This window comes from Amphiprion ocellaris, chromosome 3 (genome assembly GCF_022539595.1).
Source record: "Amphiprion ocellaris isolate individual 3 ecotype Okinawa chromosome 3, ASM2253959v1, whole genome shotgun sequence".
Taxonomy (NCBI): Eukaryota; Metazoa; Chordata; class Actinopteri; family Pomacentridae; genus Amphiprion; species Amphiprion ocellaris.
The window spans coordinates 18722082-18740357 of NC_072768.1; the positions used below are offsets into that span (position 1 = coordinate 18722082).

General features: G+C 40.0%; 1 protein-coding gene across 1 annotated transcript; it reads right to left on the reverse strand.

The window, feature by feature from the left end:
- Nucleotides 1-1405: 1405 nt before the first annotated feature.
- appl2 (adaptor protein, phosphotyrosine interaction, PH domain and leucine zipper containing 2) lies at nucleotides 1406-16933 on the reverse strand. The gene is made up of 21 exons (XM_023278569.3): nucleotides 16789-16933; nucleotides 14690-14788; nucleotides 13889-13948; nucleotides 13141-13212; nucleotides 12120-12207; nucleotides 11882-11923; nucleotides 11737-11795; nucleotides 11141-11287; nucleotides 10401-10483; nucleotides 9978-10130; nucleotides 7579-7767; nucleotides 7445-7487; nucleotides 7122-7178; nucleotides 6316-6410; nucleotides 5287-5436; nucleotides 5015-5067; nucleotides 4625-4799; nucleotides 3575-3611; nucleotides 3330-3485; nucleotides 3177-3224; nucleotides 1406-2675 (listed from the first exon to the last, which is right to left on the reverse strand). The coding sequence occupies exons 1-21, from the start codon at nucleotides 16843-16845 to the stop codon at nucleotides 2544-2546; spliced, it is 1995 nt and encodes a 664-aa protein (XP_023134337.1). The 5' UTR covers nucleotides 16846-16933; the 3' UTR covers nucleotides 1406-2543.
- Between the last annotated feature and the right edge of the window lie 1343 nt (nucleotides 16934-18276).

An 18276-nucleotide genomic window follows, 5' to 3' on the forward strand; every position in this document is an offset into this window, starting at 1 on the left:
CGCAGTGCGAGAGTCACTCTCCTGGTGCTCTAGTGAGTTTGAATACGTCTCTGACTTCTTTATGCCTTGCAGACTTGGCACTTCAACAACGTTCTTAGGTCAGCTGACAGATGATCCTCATTATGTATTCATAACTGCATCAATAACTGCCATAAATACCCACACCTCTAGTCTGTCACATATTATGTGAAAATGCTGACAGTTTTCAATTAGCTACTGTAGTTGCTCCAAGCATGCCATCCTTTACGCAGCATTTGTGTCTAGTGTCAATATTTAGCTGCTAATTAGCCCTCTGTAAGAAATGTGTGTGGTGCAACACACTTTAATTTAGGTATGCATAAATTATCTCGTATTTATGAGATAATACTCTGTTGCAAACAACTCAGAACCAAAAATCTCCAACCTAATTTGCGGAAAAAGTATGATGGAAAGGCTTCTGAGGTGAGAGCTCTGCGTGGGAAGCTTGGGCCAATTTCATAAAGTGGATGCTCTGACATCAGTCAGATGGCAGCATCCCTGATAAGTCAACATTACTTAGCCTGTGTGGAACATGTAACGGTACTTGTAAGGCTGTTGCGTGTAATATTCTTACTAAACTGATGTAAAATGTGTGTGACAAACTGTCATTTATTCAATGTATCCAATGAGACTCAACTGACAAACATTCATGTGCTGCTGCCTGCCATAGAAAGCTGAATTTCTTGCTGTCAGCCATGTTGATCGTCTGCATTTGACATCGTTAACGTATGGAACATTTCCAGCTCAGAGTTCACAAGTTCAGCTTGGAAATTTTCAGACTTCTGAGCTGAATCAAGCGCAGCTTTAATCTGTCATTAACCTGTGTTTAACAGTGAGGTGGTGTTTTTATACTTCCTTGTTGGTAGTAAGCTTTAGTTAGCTTTTCTGACTTCCTGTAAGAAAGTAAAGAGGTGCATTTCCCCAAAAATGAGCTATTCCTTTTAATAATCATATGTGGTGTCACAAGCAATCCCACAGCAGTAGGACAGGCAGTCCTCAGTGAAATAGCCGCACTTTGTCCTCATTTTAACGTGTTTCTGCCTCTGACATACTGATGTAGAGTAAGAAAAAGCAAGCTAACAAGCCAACGCACTGGTCAACACAATGTAACGCTCAACGTCAAGTCAGTTTCTTTGACCTCCTCTGTACAAAACATGTCACACTGACACAATACATGGGCTTCCACTGTCCATTGAGATTAGTGTTGCAACTCAAATGGGTAGAAACGGAACAAACCTGCACTGCGATGCAGACGGAAGGAAGAATTTCACAGATCATTTTCCCATTGCTTGGATTAGGATTCATATGTATGAGCGAGGAGCAAAATTGCTTTTCCATGAGTGCATGATACCCCAACTGTGGTCTGCCTTCATGCGTTACTGTGATATTTTAGTTGTTTTTTTTTTTTTTAGTATTACAGCTCAGTGCTCAAGAGTAGAGGCTTTAATCTTCTGCAAAGGGAACAAGAGAGAACGGCATTATTTAACCATGCACCGCAGCAGACCTAGCATATTGACTCTGATTAAACATTGAATAGACACTCGGAGATCATATTTACAAAGGCTTTTAAGAGAAGGAGCGCGAAGTAGGTTTTGGGCGGCTCAATGAGGACCTGACATACAGATAATTTCAAGACTTGTTTTGTACAGTTGATAGAGAATAATGTCAAGCATAACAGTAATTCAGTTTAGAAGGAATGCTAAAGATAGCCAGGATGCCGAGATAGTGGCCGGAGTGCAGAGAGAACACTCAGACTAACTGTGTTCACTGCTTTAAGACACAAATGATCCTCCAGGATAAGAATATTAGTACACTCTCCAGTAACTGCTCTGGAAAAAGAACCCGACATCGTCTTAAACTACGTTTTAAGTCCTTCATTGTGTTAAAATCCTTCAAATTTCTCCATTTGTGCATTCTGTACACATCAGCGGTTATTATTAAAACAGATATAAACCTTGGAAGTGCAATTAACTTTTTTTGTACATGAATAATCAAGAAATAAACACCAAAGTAGTTGCATATGAGCCGTACGTACAAGTCAAACAAAGTAAAGGTTTAAACTCTCCAAACACAAACACTTCAAACTATGTAAACCTAAAATAAATGTAAACCTAAACTGAAGCGAATGATTCACCGCCTTCTGTTAGATGGTTGGGGATATTAGAAAACAATGAAACACAACCAGTACCAATGTAATGTCCCTTTTGATGTGCGTGCCACCTACAGTGGTGTAAAAACAATGACAAAACTCCAAATCCAAAGACCCATGCTACAAGTGTGAGCATGGAAAAGCATATCTAATGAAGTGCCAGCCAACCCACTGTCAACGTCTTATGCTTTTAGCACAGCAAAAGAGATGGAATAGTAGTAACACAGGGGCAGTGGAAGTGAACTACACTGTCTAATATCGGTGTTACAGTACCAGAGTTAGGGCTAGGGGTCTTCATCCAGGGAAACTCTTCCCTCCTGGGCAAAAGTGAGACTGTGGTCCTATTTTTGCGTTTCTTTTTTGGTCATAAATGGACCTAGGCCTCAGACTCCAGATCTTCTTGTCCTGCTCCGTCGGTTGTGTCGCCGGTCTCGGGCTCCAGGAGCAGGAACTTGCCATCGTTGGTCAAAGGCATGTTCTTCATTAGCTGGGCCAGGGCCTCTGGGTCCTTGTAAAAATGAAAAACAGACTGTTGAGTCCCAGCTGAATAAGAATTTGAATTAGTTTGTGTGTAAATTCCTCAAGCTGTAGCAATAAATTCTGATCATACCTGCTTTGTCACCATTATGCAATTAGTGCTAGGGAAGGTAAAGTGTTCCCTCCAGTGGGTGTGTTCCTACTTATCTTGGTTAACATCTCAAAATTAGAACCTTTTCTGTTGTTGTCACTAAAAACTACTGTGATTTAGTGTTGTGAAACCAAAATGTAACAAAATAATGTAACAAAACTTCATATAAAGAAGCAACATTGACATAATATTACAGCAATTGACAGAAAAGGTTTCAGTCATATGGAGAAGAATTACTGCAAGAGATCACTTTGTCACTAAAAAAGTCGGCCATTCATTTCTTTGTGTTACACTTTTTCCTTTTGTTTCTAACTTTAAAAATAATCTTGTAAATCACAACACCTCATGTAAATACTCTTTTCATTGTTTTAATGGCGTTACCTTCTTGGCTTCTGTAATGTCCTTCGCCAAGTTTATGGTGTAACATATCTGTGAAGGAAGACAAAAAGATACAGGTGAACTTTCACGCTGTTCATCTCTTAACATGTTGACCCTCTTTGACAAAATATTAGTTGGTGATGTTGTTGCATCAACCTTTTCGCCTTCTGTGTTGCTTTCAAAGACGAATGCGCTAAACGAAGGCTCTCCCTCCTCGTCTCCGTCACTCCAGTCTCTGCCTTCAACTACAAATCCCATCAGCCTCCCGTTCTCTTGGTGCGCTGCAAACTGACACACTTCTCCAAGCTGGAACTGAGACATAAAGGATGTTGAGGAAAGAAATGTTTTTTAAGTGTGTCAGGAGTCAAACTACAGACACCGTGACCTTTTGCGATACTTACACTTAATCTCGTAACTTGAGTCTGTGGGTCAATCAACCTGTTCAAAAGACAAAATTGAAACTTTTTGTTTCTGGGACAATCACAGACAAAGTGACTTCTCCTTTGTGTTTGAGTGGCTGTGTCTCAACATTTTGTTTGAGGATATCGCTTCCACAAGGTGACATTTCTTGCATATGTGAAAATCAATCATGGGTTACACAGCACCTCGACATCCCACCCCATCACAAAATGAGTTCTTTGCTGCAGATGCTTTGATGAGGCTTCAGAAGGTTCTTGCTTCAAGGTCTTTTCCCTTTGTAGTCACTTCAGATAGTGATCTCCAGCACTGCTCGCCAACTTTTAGAGCAAGGACAAGCCCCAGAACAGTTGTTCTTTTTTTAAGAGTCTTATTCAGCTTAAGACACACACCCACACACACACACACACACATACACACACACACACAGAGTCATGCAAACATGCACTCAGACAACTTGGATGTTACAAGCCAAGCTTTGACAATACCATTTCTTGTGCACAAGGACACAGAATTTAGGTGAAGTCTGTAAATAAAACAGATTCAGCTGTAAGACATGTTTTCATGTGGTGGGGTAAAGGAATTCAGGACGATTGGAAAACACACTCTGGGGACATATGAGACTTACAGACTTACTAACAGTTAGCAGATAGATTGTGAGAATGTTAGTGTTTAAACAATTGGAAGATCGTACAAATATCATATTTGTTGTCGTAACTGTTTTCTCCCAGGCAAAAGGACCAAAAAATACCTGAGAAATTGCAAACAGCATTGCGACATTATCATTTTTTCCCCCTTTTTGTCACAAGACTATCAAATGTAACTTATTTTACACCTGCACTACTGTCAAGAGCCCAGTAAAACAATGTGCCACCATTACTGAACATCAGCATTCATGCTAGAAAACACTAATTGAAGCATTTGTTTCAGTATTTTCTATCTATATTGACAGGAAATGTCTAAATGAGATGTCTTTGTCTGTCCTCTGAATTGACATTTATGTAAAATATCATAAAAAACATGATAAATTCTACCTGATGCTACTGCTGGTCACCATGAGGTGGGACTCTGTGGTCCTAAAGATGTTGTGGATGGCTCGGGCAGCCAGCACCTGCCTCATGGCCTCGTAGATCACCTCCTGATTGTTGCCACAGCGAACCGCCATGGAGCCCAGGAAGCGTACAGCGAAGACCTGCTGCAGGAGGGAATCTGCAGAAACATATAAACATCATCCACACACAAACATGTCAGCGGCATAAAGGCACAAGGACGGTAAACAAACAAACAAAAGAAAAGCACACAATAACATCCATCCAGGAGAGCAAACTCAAGGTCCACAGACACAAAAGAGCTTCGATTGAAGTTGGAAAGTGCTGGAGACAAAATGGACCATTAAGAGGCATTTGGAACAGGAAAACGGTTACCGTCGCTCTCTGTTGAACAGTCATCCTCCGTCTCTCCAAATGGATTTGTGCGTCTGTCAGGATGGGAACACAAACACACCAGCAAAAAAACAATTAAACCCCTGCGATGAGCTGTTAAGAAGCATTCCGCTTCCTGGAAATTATATAATAACCACAATGAGGCCAACGTTTCGGAAATTAGCATCATCAGCCATCAGTACATCGTCTGTCTGTCTCTTGAAAATACATCAACAAGCACCCACACAAACTTCCTGCCTCAGTTGTACCCTCACCTCCCCCCGGCTCTGTTCTGGTCCTGAAACTCCGAGGCAGGCAGCATGATGTCAAACTGAATTGGCGTCCCGGGGGCTATCAGGTCCTCTGGCTCCGGAGCAGCACCACTTTTCTGAGAACCAGTAGTGTGTACACCTCCTGGCTTTGCTCTTCAGGAATTAGAAACACAGAAGAAGGTATGTTTTGAGAAATAAAACAATTAAATCCCCCCAAAAAACACAGCTCAATAGTGGAAAGATTTCCATTTTTTCAAATATGTATGTCTTAAAAACAAAACTTCAAACAGTGATCCTGGCTAGCAGTTAAAAGGCTCATTTTCAACCCCAACGTGAGTGATGAGGACCAGAATCTACAATCCTCAAGAGTGAATTTGGTATCAAAAAAGACAGACTGAAACTGGCAAGTACTTAATGGCTTGGCTGAACGTTAGAGTGTATATTTGGTCTCCAATCACTTACACTGGAATTGTTTTAAGATGGTCTTGAAAAGTAGTAGCACGCTGATTGGAATGTATTTTACCAGTTAGCCAAACATAAGCCAGTGATACAGAAAAGTGAGACTCCTACAGAGACAACTACACTCACGCAAAGCTTCATCTGAGTAAAACATTCATGTCCAACACACATGTATTAACAATAGTGAGTGACAGGCCACTGAGGGTACCTCCAAAGTCAGGAAACGAGCTCTCAGGCTAAATGATAAATTATTTTACATTGCCTGCAGCTAAATCTACACACATTTACAGCTGCTGATGATGATTTAGCTTTAGGGAATATGTTGTTCTTCCTTCCATCCTGACACAAAATGACTTCAGCTGTATTGTTCACAGCACTGCAGTAGCATTTAAACAACTAGTATTTCACAATTAAGACTAAGGGAATGAGGCAAAATAATGCCAAAAACATATCACATACAATATTGGTCAGCAGTGGAAATGACTTAATATGATAAAAGTATTTAATTATAAACTTCAGTAGACTACTAGCATGCTGTGGTGAATGAACTTTAACACCAGGAACAGGCCTGACCTGTCAGGGTTGGGCGAGCCTTCTTGTCTCTTCTCAAAGCTGGTGATGGGGGTGACTGCTTGGATGGCGGTTTGGTTTAGTCGGATGGCCACAGCCTGTTTTTAAGAAATGGAGATAATGCAGCACATCTTTATCAGCAGGTGATTTAGGTCATTCAGAAATGCTCAAGCCTATAAATATTCCATAAATATAACCCACCAAATCTCTACAGTATCTCAACCTCATGTTTGCTCTGTGTACCAAAAGCGGCAGCATCAGTCACTCAAAAACTGCTAAAGGTTTCCTGGTTTTAGTCCATCTCACTATTTCTGGGCCCGTGTGTATATTAAGTGCAGGATTTGGGGGAACTAACAGAATAATGTTCATCAATATATTGTTTATGGCTACCTCTCCCTCTGTTTCTGAGGTATGCCATTAAATACAGGCCAAAAATGTGCTATTGCAGAACATTAAGAAGCCACAGTGAATTTGACTTTTGTTCTTATGGATATAAAATGTCATAAATTGACAATTTTATCCCATTACACATTTGTGTAAAAATGTTGTCGCAATTTTCGCATTCACTCCTGAGTTATGGTCAAAAACAGATTTTTTGAGGTCTTTGAGAATGTGAGAGAATGAGAGCAATTATGTATACAGTTATATCTGCTTCCATCTGAAGAACAAGCAGAACTTTTTCATAAAGTCTGACTAATCCACTCACGGTAATACGTGAGACGGTGTAAATAACTTAGAGTTTTGTCCTTAGATGTCTGGTTTAGTCGATGTCTAGTGTGCATCTGTGTGGGTGTGGAAGAAGCCTTTACCTCTGGGTTGTCAGTCAGGTAGATCTGTCTGGAGATGTTGTTCACAGTGCAAATCCACTGAGAAAGAAACACAGACATCAACTTTAGGACTTCCTCTAGCTCCGGCACGAGCAGCCTGAAATCATTTGACTGATACCAGCTGTGACAGGCCAGTCAGATGTGTCCAAGCACAAAACCAAATATTAAAACCACACAAATGAGTCTTGACAGCTCCTCCATTGTTCTATGGCAGACACTTGCAGCAGCAGATATCTTTGTGATGTAGATGAAAAGCAATAAAGCAGATCAAACACGGCTGTTTTAACTGCCTCTCACACACTTACTTCTTCATACTCCTTTTTGCTCTCAGCTTGTAGAATCATTGACCTGGGGGCATGTATAACAACAGAGGGAATTCAATTAAATACAATGTTTGTGTATTAGTCTCACTGTTAGAAATGGATGAAAGTGCACATACGTTTTTCCTGAGGGGGAAGTTATCTGAAAACAGTAGCGTCTGTCCTCACACTCCACAGCCATGACGGAGCTGTTGTCCAGGTCCAGCACCATGCCCCCCGCAACGGCCCCTCGCGGCTGGCACATTAGGTTCCCTCCCTGGGTGAAGAAGTAAAGTCGGTCCCAGGCTGTGGTCACCAGGCCTGTTTTACTGGAGGAGAAGAGAAAAATTATGTGGATCAAGGCCATAAATATACCATTCAAGCTGTAAGTATTTGGACATTTACACAGTTTTTGTGCTCCAGGCTTCTGTGCTTCAGTATATTCAATTTGAAATGAAACCCTAGTTACTACATTAATATATATACTACTGTTCAAAAGTCTGGGGTCTCCCAGACAATTTCATGTTTTCCATGAAAACTCACACTTACATTCATGTGCTAACATAAATTGCACAAGGGTTTTCTAATCATCAATTAGCCTTTTAACACCATTAGTTAACACAATGTAGCATTAGAACACAGGAGTTATGGTTGCTGGAAATGTTCCTCTGTACCCCTATGGAGATATTCCATTCAGCCGTTTACAGCTAGAATATTCATTTACCACATTAACAATGTCTAGACTGAATTTCTGATTAATATAATGTTACTGACACTGAAAAAAACTGTTTAATGTTCTTCTTTCAAAAATAAGGACAATTCTAAGTGACCCCAAACTTTTGAACATTAGTGTACACACGCATATATATAAAGTCTTGAGGCATCTGCAAAAATCTAAATATGTGAGCATCTGCAAAGCAGACAACAGCTTAGAGCTTAGTACAACTGAGTAAGTACTGCATATGCAAGCAGCACAAGACAAGAGCTGATGTGGTCTTTTGAAACAGGTGCAAAAACTGGTACCACTATAGTAGTAAGTATGGCTGCACTTGCACAAATCTTGAAAGATGAATCAAATACATACAATCATTTCGGAACTAGTTTACTTTCTGCAGGATGATTTACCTCAATGTGTCCACAGAAGAAGATGTTGTGACTGACCAGCTACTAATTATAACTCACATATATTTCACATTTTCACAGATTTGGAAGTTTTCAGCCCCTACCTGCATCACCTCTCGCTGAGCACATTATTAGGAAGCACATTTATGTAAATTCCACAGAGAGAAGAATACTCTCAAACCGTCAATCAGCTTCACGCTTACTCAGTTGACTAATTAATAATGAAATTAATTAAAGCAGTCTTTACTTATCTCTTAAAGCAGCACTTACAAAGGGTAATTAATAAGCCTGAAATTTATCTGGTTTGGTCCACAAAAAAAGAAAGAAATATTACATTCAGCTTGTGTTTACAAAAGTCATTATTTGGCTTATGCAAATGTAACGCAGTGTATTGTTAAAGAACCTGACCAAATAATGCTTGTGTTGTATAAAAACTGATTCACCACATTACTTACTTATTTTTCTTAACTTTTCAACCAAAAATATTTTCTGCCGGATTTGTCGTCTATCGCTTTTCCGTTTTGGTGTTTGAGTTCCAGGCTTGTTTTGGTCGTAAATATGTTTTGACTATAAATGTTCTATGAGCAAACATAAATAAGCTACAATGCAATCTAACTCTGAGTCACTTCCTTTCAAAAGTGAGCTACGTGTGTGTGACTCATTTGAATTGCTCATCTGCCAGCCTTCTTCTCGTACGTTCTGTTCACCAAATATTCACAAATAAAATGTCTTTGATAAATATTGGAGTGTAGGGCTCCCGCTGCCCTGCGTGACTCAGACACTGAATATTGAGAAACCATTTCAAAAAGCAAATGTTCTCTGGCTTCAGCTCCATTTGACAAGCATTTGAGGCTGCTGGCAGTGTGTGTCATTAAACAGAATGGCATTCTGAGGAAACCTTTTCTCTGGTGTCACAGACATTTGTCAAAGACCTTGGATGTATATGAGGGAGAGACAGAGTTTGACAGCTCTGACATTTTACTAAATCACAATGGGAGCTACGCTGCAGTTTTATCCCCTGAAGCCATTAAAGGAGTTTCCCCTCTCATACATCTACTCTACAATAAGCTGACAGTGCACACTGTCAACATGTTACCTGACCCACCTTGTCTGCTGTGACAGACTTATTGTTTACTGTGTTCATGCTTCTTTCGCGCAACTTTGGCAAGAGAAGCAAAATCCTTTTTCTGTTGTATTCGGCTGTTTAGACATTCAAAATCTGTGTCCAAGTTCCACCATGTATTGCATCACATTTTATTTCTGGATAAAATCTGAAATGATTCAAAACCCGTTTCTCGGCTGTTCAGATCATTTTTCACCAAGACACCCTTTAATATACAGTCTGGCAGACACGCTGCATAAGTAGCAGGTAACCTTGGATTTCAGATAGGGCCATAATGGGTGTAATTAGTCTTACTTTCTAATGTTGAGGTAGCCAGCCTTCTGGATGAGCGTGCGATTGACAGGCTCACAGTCCTTATCTGGCATATAGACGGTGTCTTCCACTGACAGAAGCTCCCTCTGGGACACACGCATGCCCTCCGCCTCGGAGTCCAGCTGGGCCTGGATGCTAGACAGAAAAATGTTTTAGCACAGGCAAAATTAACTGAAGCTGACTTTCAGAAAATAAATTGCCCAAAGTAGCTAAATAAAGGAGTTTCAGAAAACTTTAAATAACCAGGCTCTGTTGTGTAAAATCACAAAAAGGCAAAACAAAAATATGGAATATTGTGAAAAAGCAATACATTTAGGATCACCACAGTAGAATTACTTCTTTTTAGGTTTATTACAAAGTTGTGGTTCATCACATGAAAACTAATGTTATTCAGATTCTCTTTACCTTTGTGTCATGTTGGACACAGAGGAGAGAAAACTGTCCATCTTCTTTGACACCAGCTCAATGCCTTTCTTGAAGAAGCTGGTCTGAAAGAAAAGAGGTAACAGTCAGTTGCTTACATGATATTTGATTTCTGTAGCTGGTCACAGCTATTCATATCCTCTCCACTTTATTTTTGTCAAATAATCATTTTATAGGTAAAATGTCAGAAAATAGTGAAACACATTTTGGACTGACAACAGTGATAATATAGTAGCTAGTTTATGTGACCAACAATCCAAAACCCAAATATTTTCTGTTTGCTTTAATATCTAAAAGCAAAAAGTATCACCTCCTAACATTTGAGAACGTGGGACAGGAGACTGTTTAGTATTATTCTTTAAAAATTCTACATAAAACATAATCCAATCATAAAGGTAAATGCTGATTCATTTTCTTTTGAGCAACAATTCAAATTATGAACTTGTAATTGCAACTCTTGACAGATGTTTACAATCTCAGGACTTTAGTCTTGGTGAACATATTACACAATAATAACTGTCCTTTGTGAAATAATAGTAATAATAACAGCTTTATTTCTATACCATTTTTCATACAAGAAAATGTAGCACAAAGTGTTTTACACTCAAAGATAAAAAGCCGCCACCCAAACCCAGTTCCAATGAGGAAATTGCTTCTTATTTTAGAATACTGATATGATGATGAGGTCTCGCCCAGTTTATAGGTTACTCATTGCTTAGTACCTGTGCCTGAGTGTAGCCCAGCATAGGCTCAAGCATAGCTACTCTCTTGCGATACTGCAGGGCGTTGAGGGCGCAGTAATACTGCAGGGAGGCCTGGTGCTGCTTCCTTCTGGTGTATGCCACCTCCTTCACCAAGTCTGCCTTCAGCTGTCCAGACAGGAAAGGGTCACACACGCAAATAAATTATATATATATACAAACATCTCCTGCATCAACTCACCATCCAGGTCTGCAAACACCTCATACATATGCAAACACTTGTTCTCCTCACACACACATACAAATAAGCAGCAAAGCTGAATAATCTTGTACGTCCCAGAAGACATGCCGACATGTTCAATAGACACCAAACAGCAAATGAATCTCATCTATGCTGTCATTCTAATGCACATTGTTGGTATAGCTGTGCTACTGCAGCGAAGCCTGGCAGCACAAGATTATTTAATTTAATATATTTGTATTTCAAATGCTTAAAAAACACTCCCACAGCATTAACAACAATATTACTGCACTGTAAGGCTTTTTACAGCGTGTGATCAATGAGGGAAAAAAAGCTCCATCAGTGCAGCTGAGAAAGCACTTTGCAGTTACTCTACCTTCTCATTCTCCTTCTTCTTTGGCAACCGGCTGTACTTGACCATAGCTGCCTCATGCTCTGCACAGCACAAGAGGCAGGACATTAGTATCAGACAGTTAGTACTGCATGTAATCTTCTCTGAAACTGGTTATCTGTTTACTTACCATCAGTGGCGATGCCAAATATTTCCTTCAGTGTGCTTATTTCTGCAAAATTACACAATGAGCAAATTTTGTTACAATGTCTAGAACAGATCCTGAAACATATACTACTGCTTCTGTATTTCTTTCCATGTTTAAACTCTTTACTTCAGCATTCAAAGTATGTTTACTGACAAGACTCTCTTTAGATATGATGAAAATGATTATGACAACAAAATATATTATCTGTCTGTGTGGCTACCTGTGAGGTCTTTCTCTCGGAACTGGATCAAGGGGAAAACCATGCTGTCAGCCATCTGGTTGGCTAACTCAGAGTGGAGCGAGTTCAGCTGGACCATACAAAACACATTACACATATCAAGCGCTGCACAAGGACTCAGACAGAAGATGAACCCATGCCAAGCATCTTGAGGGATTTCAGTTTATTCTAATATTGACTGTAACGTTTCCTGCCAGCAAGACAGAAAATAACATTTTCAGTGAAATTGCGGCATAACTGCAGACAATGCCTCCCCTACATCATAATAAACCCATGCTGTGGAAGAGCGCATTTCGTGAAGGGAATAATAAAACAAACTCTGATATTGGAAACAGGGCCGCATATCGCACAAACGAGAAAATCCTGCTATTATTCCTTGTCCTTATCGACAAGCCACACACCAGCATCTAACGAGCTGACATCCAGTTGAATCTGAATGATTTAGCAAGTGCCAAAGTTCAGGAGATTAGGTGCAGTAGTAGGACTAATTCTCCCTGTGAAATGAGCTCTCCTCTGTGCACGATGAGGTAAAAGGTCAAGAAAACAATCAGCCTGTGTCCTCTAAGCATGTGTGTGTGTCCTGAGTGCTGACTGGGCAGCGTCATGGACCCCCGTGGCTGAGAGCGACAGGCCCATCTGTTTTGTTTCCATACGTGACGCTGCACAACCCTCCTTCATCTACCTATCCATCCACCTGCTGCTGCTTCCCTACAGTCATCCATCCGGTGCGATACACATCATATCCACCTCACCAATCCCCTCTTAGACAATCAACTCCACTCTTACGGGGATGATAGTCCTCAGGTCTTTTCATTGAGGTCATTTTCTCCAGCGCTCTAGGGGAGCACAGGTGCGCTATCCTTTGTAACGTGATAAAGAACCACTAGAACTACTGACTCTGCGGTACTTTATCATCTCTCTCCTCTGCTGTGCACGCACACACACCATGCGGAAACACGCACTTAAAAGAAAACAACAAATAAACTGAAAGCACAGGCCTTACCTCCCCCACGGTTTTGGCAAAGTTCTGCAGCGTGGTGATTACCTCTTCATCACCTTTTCCAAGGGCAAAATTCTGGACAGGTAAAAAAAAAAGGGATGAAGGCAAGTTTAAGCCATGAAACTGCATAATGTGGCATAGAAGTAGCCTATACGAATGGGTAAGAAGTTAAAACAAGCCCTGTTCTGCCAGGATTTGCAGCATGCCACGTTCATGGAATAACGCCAAATATGCTAATGTTCCCAGACCTCAGAGTTTAAACCCTCATTTAAGGGAGCTCAAAGAAAGTGCAGCAGTTGTAGGTCATTGCAGATTTTTCTTCTATCCAACATTGACGCTGCAATCCAGGATGTGTTCCAACAAAGTCAGCTGATGCACATATCTTTTTTTTTCTGCATGGTTTAGTAGACCTGCAACGTGTAACTAGTCTATTTTTTTACTTCTTGTTGGCTACATAAAATGACACTCCTTGACAGATTAACAACAGAGAAGCACCTCTTCTTTGAGCTTTTTTTTCATGCAAAGCAATCCACATACAAAAATAACACATGCAAACAAAAGTTCAGGTGAAAACATGAACATTAACAGGGGAGTCTCTACAGATCATCCTAGAAAGTACTCAGAGAAATGTTATCTTTTAATGCAATCATACATTAAATTGTAACATAACATTAGCAGAGTTACTCTCTATTTTACCCACACACACTAAGAGAACTCTGGTGGGATTAAGTCACATTAACCGTCCACTTACTTTCTTCTCATACTCCAGAAGTTGCCGTGAGAGTTGCTCTGTGGCCAATCCCATCTCACTCTGTGGTGGAACAGATAGAAGGAAGAAGAAATATTAACAGACTGGATTACAAGGGATTTGTCGCTAGCTTCTACATGTGTTATTCGCTCTTGAGTCCTTGCATATCATAAAGGGATAAAAGGAAGCAAAGGGATAACAGGTGACTCAAGGTGCAAATGAAAATTCTCTTGAAAAAGCACAAGATGACGGGTCAAATAAATACCAAATGTAGCAAGAAACTAAAAAACTTGCCAAGCCATGTTAATATAAATTGTGTGTACTTGCAGCAGAACAGTGAATGCACGATGCTCTGTTAAACATTATCTGCACACTAGGCTTATTGAAGAAATTCACTAAAATGTTTGAGGTGCGATTTGACACCATTTTGGGTGGGAAAAAAAGGATTTTCAGTGTACCAGCTGCACTACTGATGATTTTGTTACACGAAGGTCAAAAATGAACTTCTTTACACAAAAGTTTCCCACCTATTTCTTATAAGAGACCAACTGTCCATGTAAAGTTTCGCATATATTTTCAATTCCAAACAACACACTGCTGCTGTTCAGTGATGCAACTGCTCAACACTGAAACAACTTCAGTCATGCAAATGAAATTAGGACTCCTGTTCAGATACAAAAAAAGTAAAATAAATCCTCCTCCTCAGCTTATTCTGTGTGAGAATATGTTTGTGTGTTTCACAGTGGCACACAGGGAAGAGAGCAGAAAGTGAATGTGCGTGTTTGTTTGTGTTTTGTTTAGTACCTGAGCTCCAAACACCCGCTGCATCGATTGTAGCAGCTGGTTGGTGTAGTCAGTAAGCATCCCCGCATCTTCCTCAAACACGCTGAGCAAAGAGCGAGTCTGTGGGACAAAACATTCACACGCACTCTTTAGATGCACATTTGGAACTACACCTCAAATAATTAGGCTACTAACTGAGTGACAAAACCGAATAATTCTGAGAACGGATCACAATACCTCTTCAAGCAAAAATGTACAAACAGTCTTGGATTCTCAAACGTGAGGATCTACTGCTTTCATTTGTCATATGAATAAGTAACTTGAACATCTGGTTAGTAAAAGCAAGCAATTTCAAGGCAGCATTTTGGGTACTGGAGAAATGTAATGAGTGTTTTTAACAGTCTTCTTACCTTTGCAAAAGTTCAAAGAAAAACAGATAATCTAATATAACCTGCTGATTGATCAACAGTGGAAATCATCATTGGAACTAATCATAAATACTGGTGTTTGAGTGATTACCAATCAGATGTGTGTATTACATTCAGACAATTCAGGGTGAGCCTGAGCAATTAGGACTAAAACATCTGATTACAATTTTTCTAACAGATAGTCAAGCTTCACCTCAATACTAACTTTGAAAAGCATTATCACGAGACCACATGAAAAGTGTGACCATCACACCAGGAAGACTGAGTGAAATTGTAAAACCACTGACACGACAGTTTAAACTCTGGGCCAGACACACAGCATTATTTATATCCTAATTTACAGCTTCGGCAATTTGCTAATTGCATTGTTTCAATATGACAAATTACAATTTAAAACTGATTAACTGTTCAGCCCATATTCAAGTCTGCACGTTGTACTTGTTATGTCAAATGTTCCTTATTCATTTTGTTGAACAACACTTTGGATGGAACTTGTCATCAGAACAAGGACATTGCTGGAAGATGAAAGAGGACACAAGTCACCGAGTGGAAGAAATGAGGGAAGCTGCAGTAGGCATAGGCATACTGAGGAGCAGCTTTGAAGTGAAACTAAAGGCATCATGATTTTACTGCAGGCTGACTATGCAAACTGAGAAAATCCTGTCTGGGTGAAGTTTGTTTCCATAAACAGGTGCAGCAAGGCAGGGCAGATCCAGCAAAGAGGAACACACCCATCGGGTAAAGTCTGTTTACAATTGACTCCAGTTGGCTTTCAGCCACAGAAGGACTGAGAGCCATTTTACACCAAAAACTAATCATCAGGAATATCATCAACCTTGGCTGAGTTTACATTTTACTCAAAAGATGCCAGGCCTGTTTCTCATTAAGAGAAATTGCATTTTGAAGGACAAAAACATAAATAAAGAAATCCATGCCCTCCAGCATGGATTGCACTCAAGCAGAACCATCAAAGAGGTCAGCCCTGTTAGGAGGAGGACTGATGCAACAGACAGCAGCAAACAGGCTGCATCAGATAACAGCAAAAACTATCCTGGACTTAACATCACCATGACTAATATTCATGCACGACACATAGGACTTGGTGACCAACTTTGACACTGCATGTAAAACCTGTAAGCATCAAGCATATGCATATTTCAAAGTGACACTGCCCTGTTGCAGGCTATTGACTAATTCCTGGGGAGTCTGATAATGGAAACCCCTCCCACATTTTGTGAATCAGGCCCAGTTCGGCTCCAGAACAGGGTTCAGCCCAAAATCGAACTACATACGACAGTGGAAAATAAAATGGTTGCAGAACGGCTGATTGTGGTTGAGCTACATGGTTGTGGCTAATTCCTGTTTGTGTACACCTGAAAATCGCCTGTGACACTGGGAGGGAAGCCCTGTGACGGCCAGTAGCTTTGCAAACACAACAAAGACACTCAAACGCAGATAATAATGACACGCTGCATAAACTAAAACACTGTTTACAGCTGGGAGGCGCAGCCACAGCTGACAGAGGATTACATTCCCATCACAATGTGTCAATTGAGAGCTGTCATCGACCAGTGGAAACAGCCTACATCGGGAATAGGATACTGTCTGGGCTAGCAAGCTAACTTCAGCGCACGTAACGTCTTTAATTAGACAGTTGTGTCTCCAGACGGGACAAAACACATACAGGCCTACCTGAGGACTGTCCTGTAAAGCGTCCTCCAGGAGCAGTTTGTGATGTACGGCCGGCATCTTGTTAGCAGTGTAGGAGAAGGGAATGGGGGCTTGAATTATTTAGAGCGTGGACTCGGTTTCCCAGAAGTCTGTGCGCGGGTGAGAGGACCACCTCGGAGGCTGGAGGCGGGCCCAGTGTGACCTCATCAACGGCCGGTAGGAGCGTCCAGAGCACTTTAACTCTGAGGTGGCCATTTCTATCATTTTCTTTAAAATTTAATTTGAATATTTTCTGAAAGTCTGAGTTTCTTACAGAAAATGTAATATGCTAACTACTGACTTGCAGTAAAGTAGAGATGCCGGCAAGCTAGGTCTATCTTTTTATCATTTTAGTATCAACAGTGACATCGTGTGGTCAGATGAGGAATTGCAACGTTTCATGTAATTGATCACATAGAGATATGGTTGTTTTTTGTAACACAGTGATCTGGTAATTATTTTTTGAGGAACGGATACAAACCATAGGTGGGAAGTGCTTACATTTAAGTCCTGAAACTGATCAGCTTTCATTTTGTTTTGCTTCTGTCATAATTGGCAAATTATAGGCAAAGCATGAGATGTGCTGAGTATGTCGGAGCTACTGGCTTTATAATTATGCCTGGTGTGTTCTCCACATAGAGCTATGTTGGCCAAATCTATTCTCAAATGCCACTTTTATACCTTGTTGTTTTCATGTAAAGTAATTTTAAATTAATTTATACCCAGCACCATTTCAATCCCCATAGAAGCACTTGTTTACATCTAGGTGACCAACACACCTAAAATACTGTTTACTGGGAAAAAACAAACATATCTCTCAGAAAAACTATCTGACATTACTATACATGCAGGCATGCTATGTGATTTGTTTAATGTTATTGTATTTCAACTGTCTTTGCATTACATTTTTGTCTAAAGTGCATTGTAATATTGATTTTGTAGCTAAGTCTCCATTTGAATGTACTTCTAATATAGAAAATAACATTGATTTAAATCTCCTCTTTTATTATTTGGCAGGTCCAGTTTCCTACGTGACTTACACTTCAACGTTTTTTTGTAAGTCCATATAGATATTGATTGATAAATGATAGGTTTGTGTCTAAAAGTAAAATAATATGTTGACACCAGATTACAGATGTTAACTTGTATCTTTGGAAATGACCTAATAAATCAGAAAATGTTTTATTTACTTATATGTTTAAGGAAAGATCATATTTAAGGGTTGATATTTGTCTAATGGATATATAAATTGATTTTGACTTTGGACCAGGTAAACTGTAAAAGTGTCTTTGAAATTAAATGCAAGGATTAGGCCTGCATTGTATAGTAGTTATATACTATTGTTTCAATCATATTTTTTTGCCAGCTTTTTATATATTTTGAATTTTTTTAATGTCACATGTGTTCTACTACAGTACATCACAGATCTCTACTTTCAGCTACTTCTGGAGCAAAACCTAATCTCTACAC

What these genes read in the sequence shown, in the direction of transcription:
- appl2 (XM_023278569.3), bottom strand. Translation starts at nt 16,845, where the DNA reads ATGCCGGCCGTACATCACAAACTGCTCCTGGAGGACGCTTTACAGGAC. An exon ending in ACCTGACTGACAACCCAGAG is followed by an intron (nt 6,411 to 7,121) that starts GTAAAGGCTTCT and finishes TCTTAAAAACAG; the next exon opens with GCTGTGGCCATCCGACTAAA. An exon ending in CTGTTCAACAGAGAGCGACG is followed by an intron (nt 4,800 to 5,014) that starts GTAACCGTTTTC and finishes ATGTTTCTGCAG; the next exon opens with ATTCCCTCCTGCAGCAGGTC.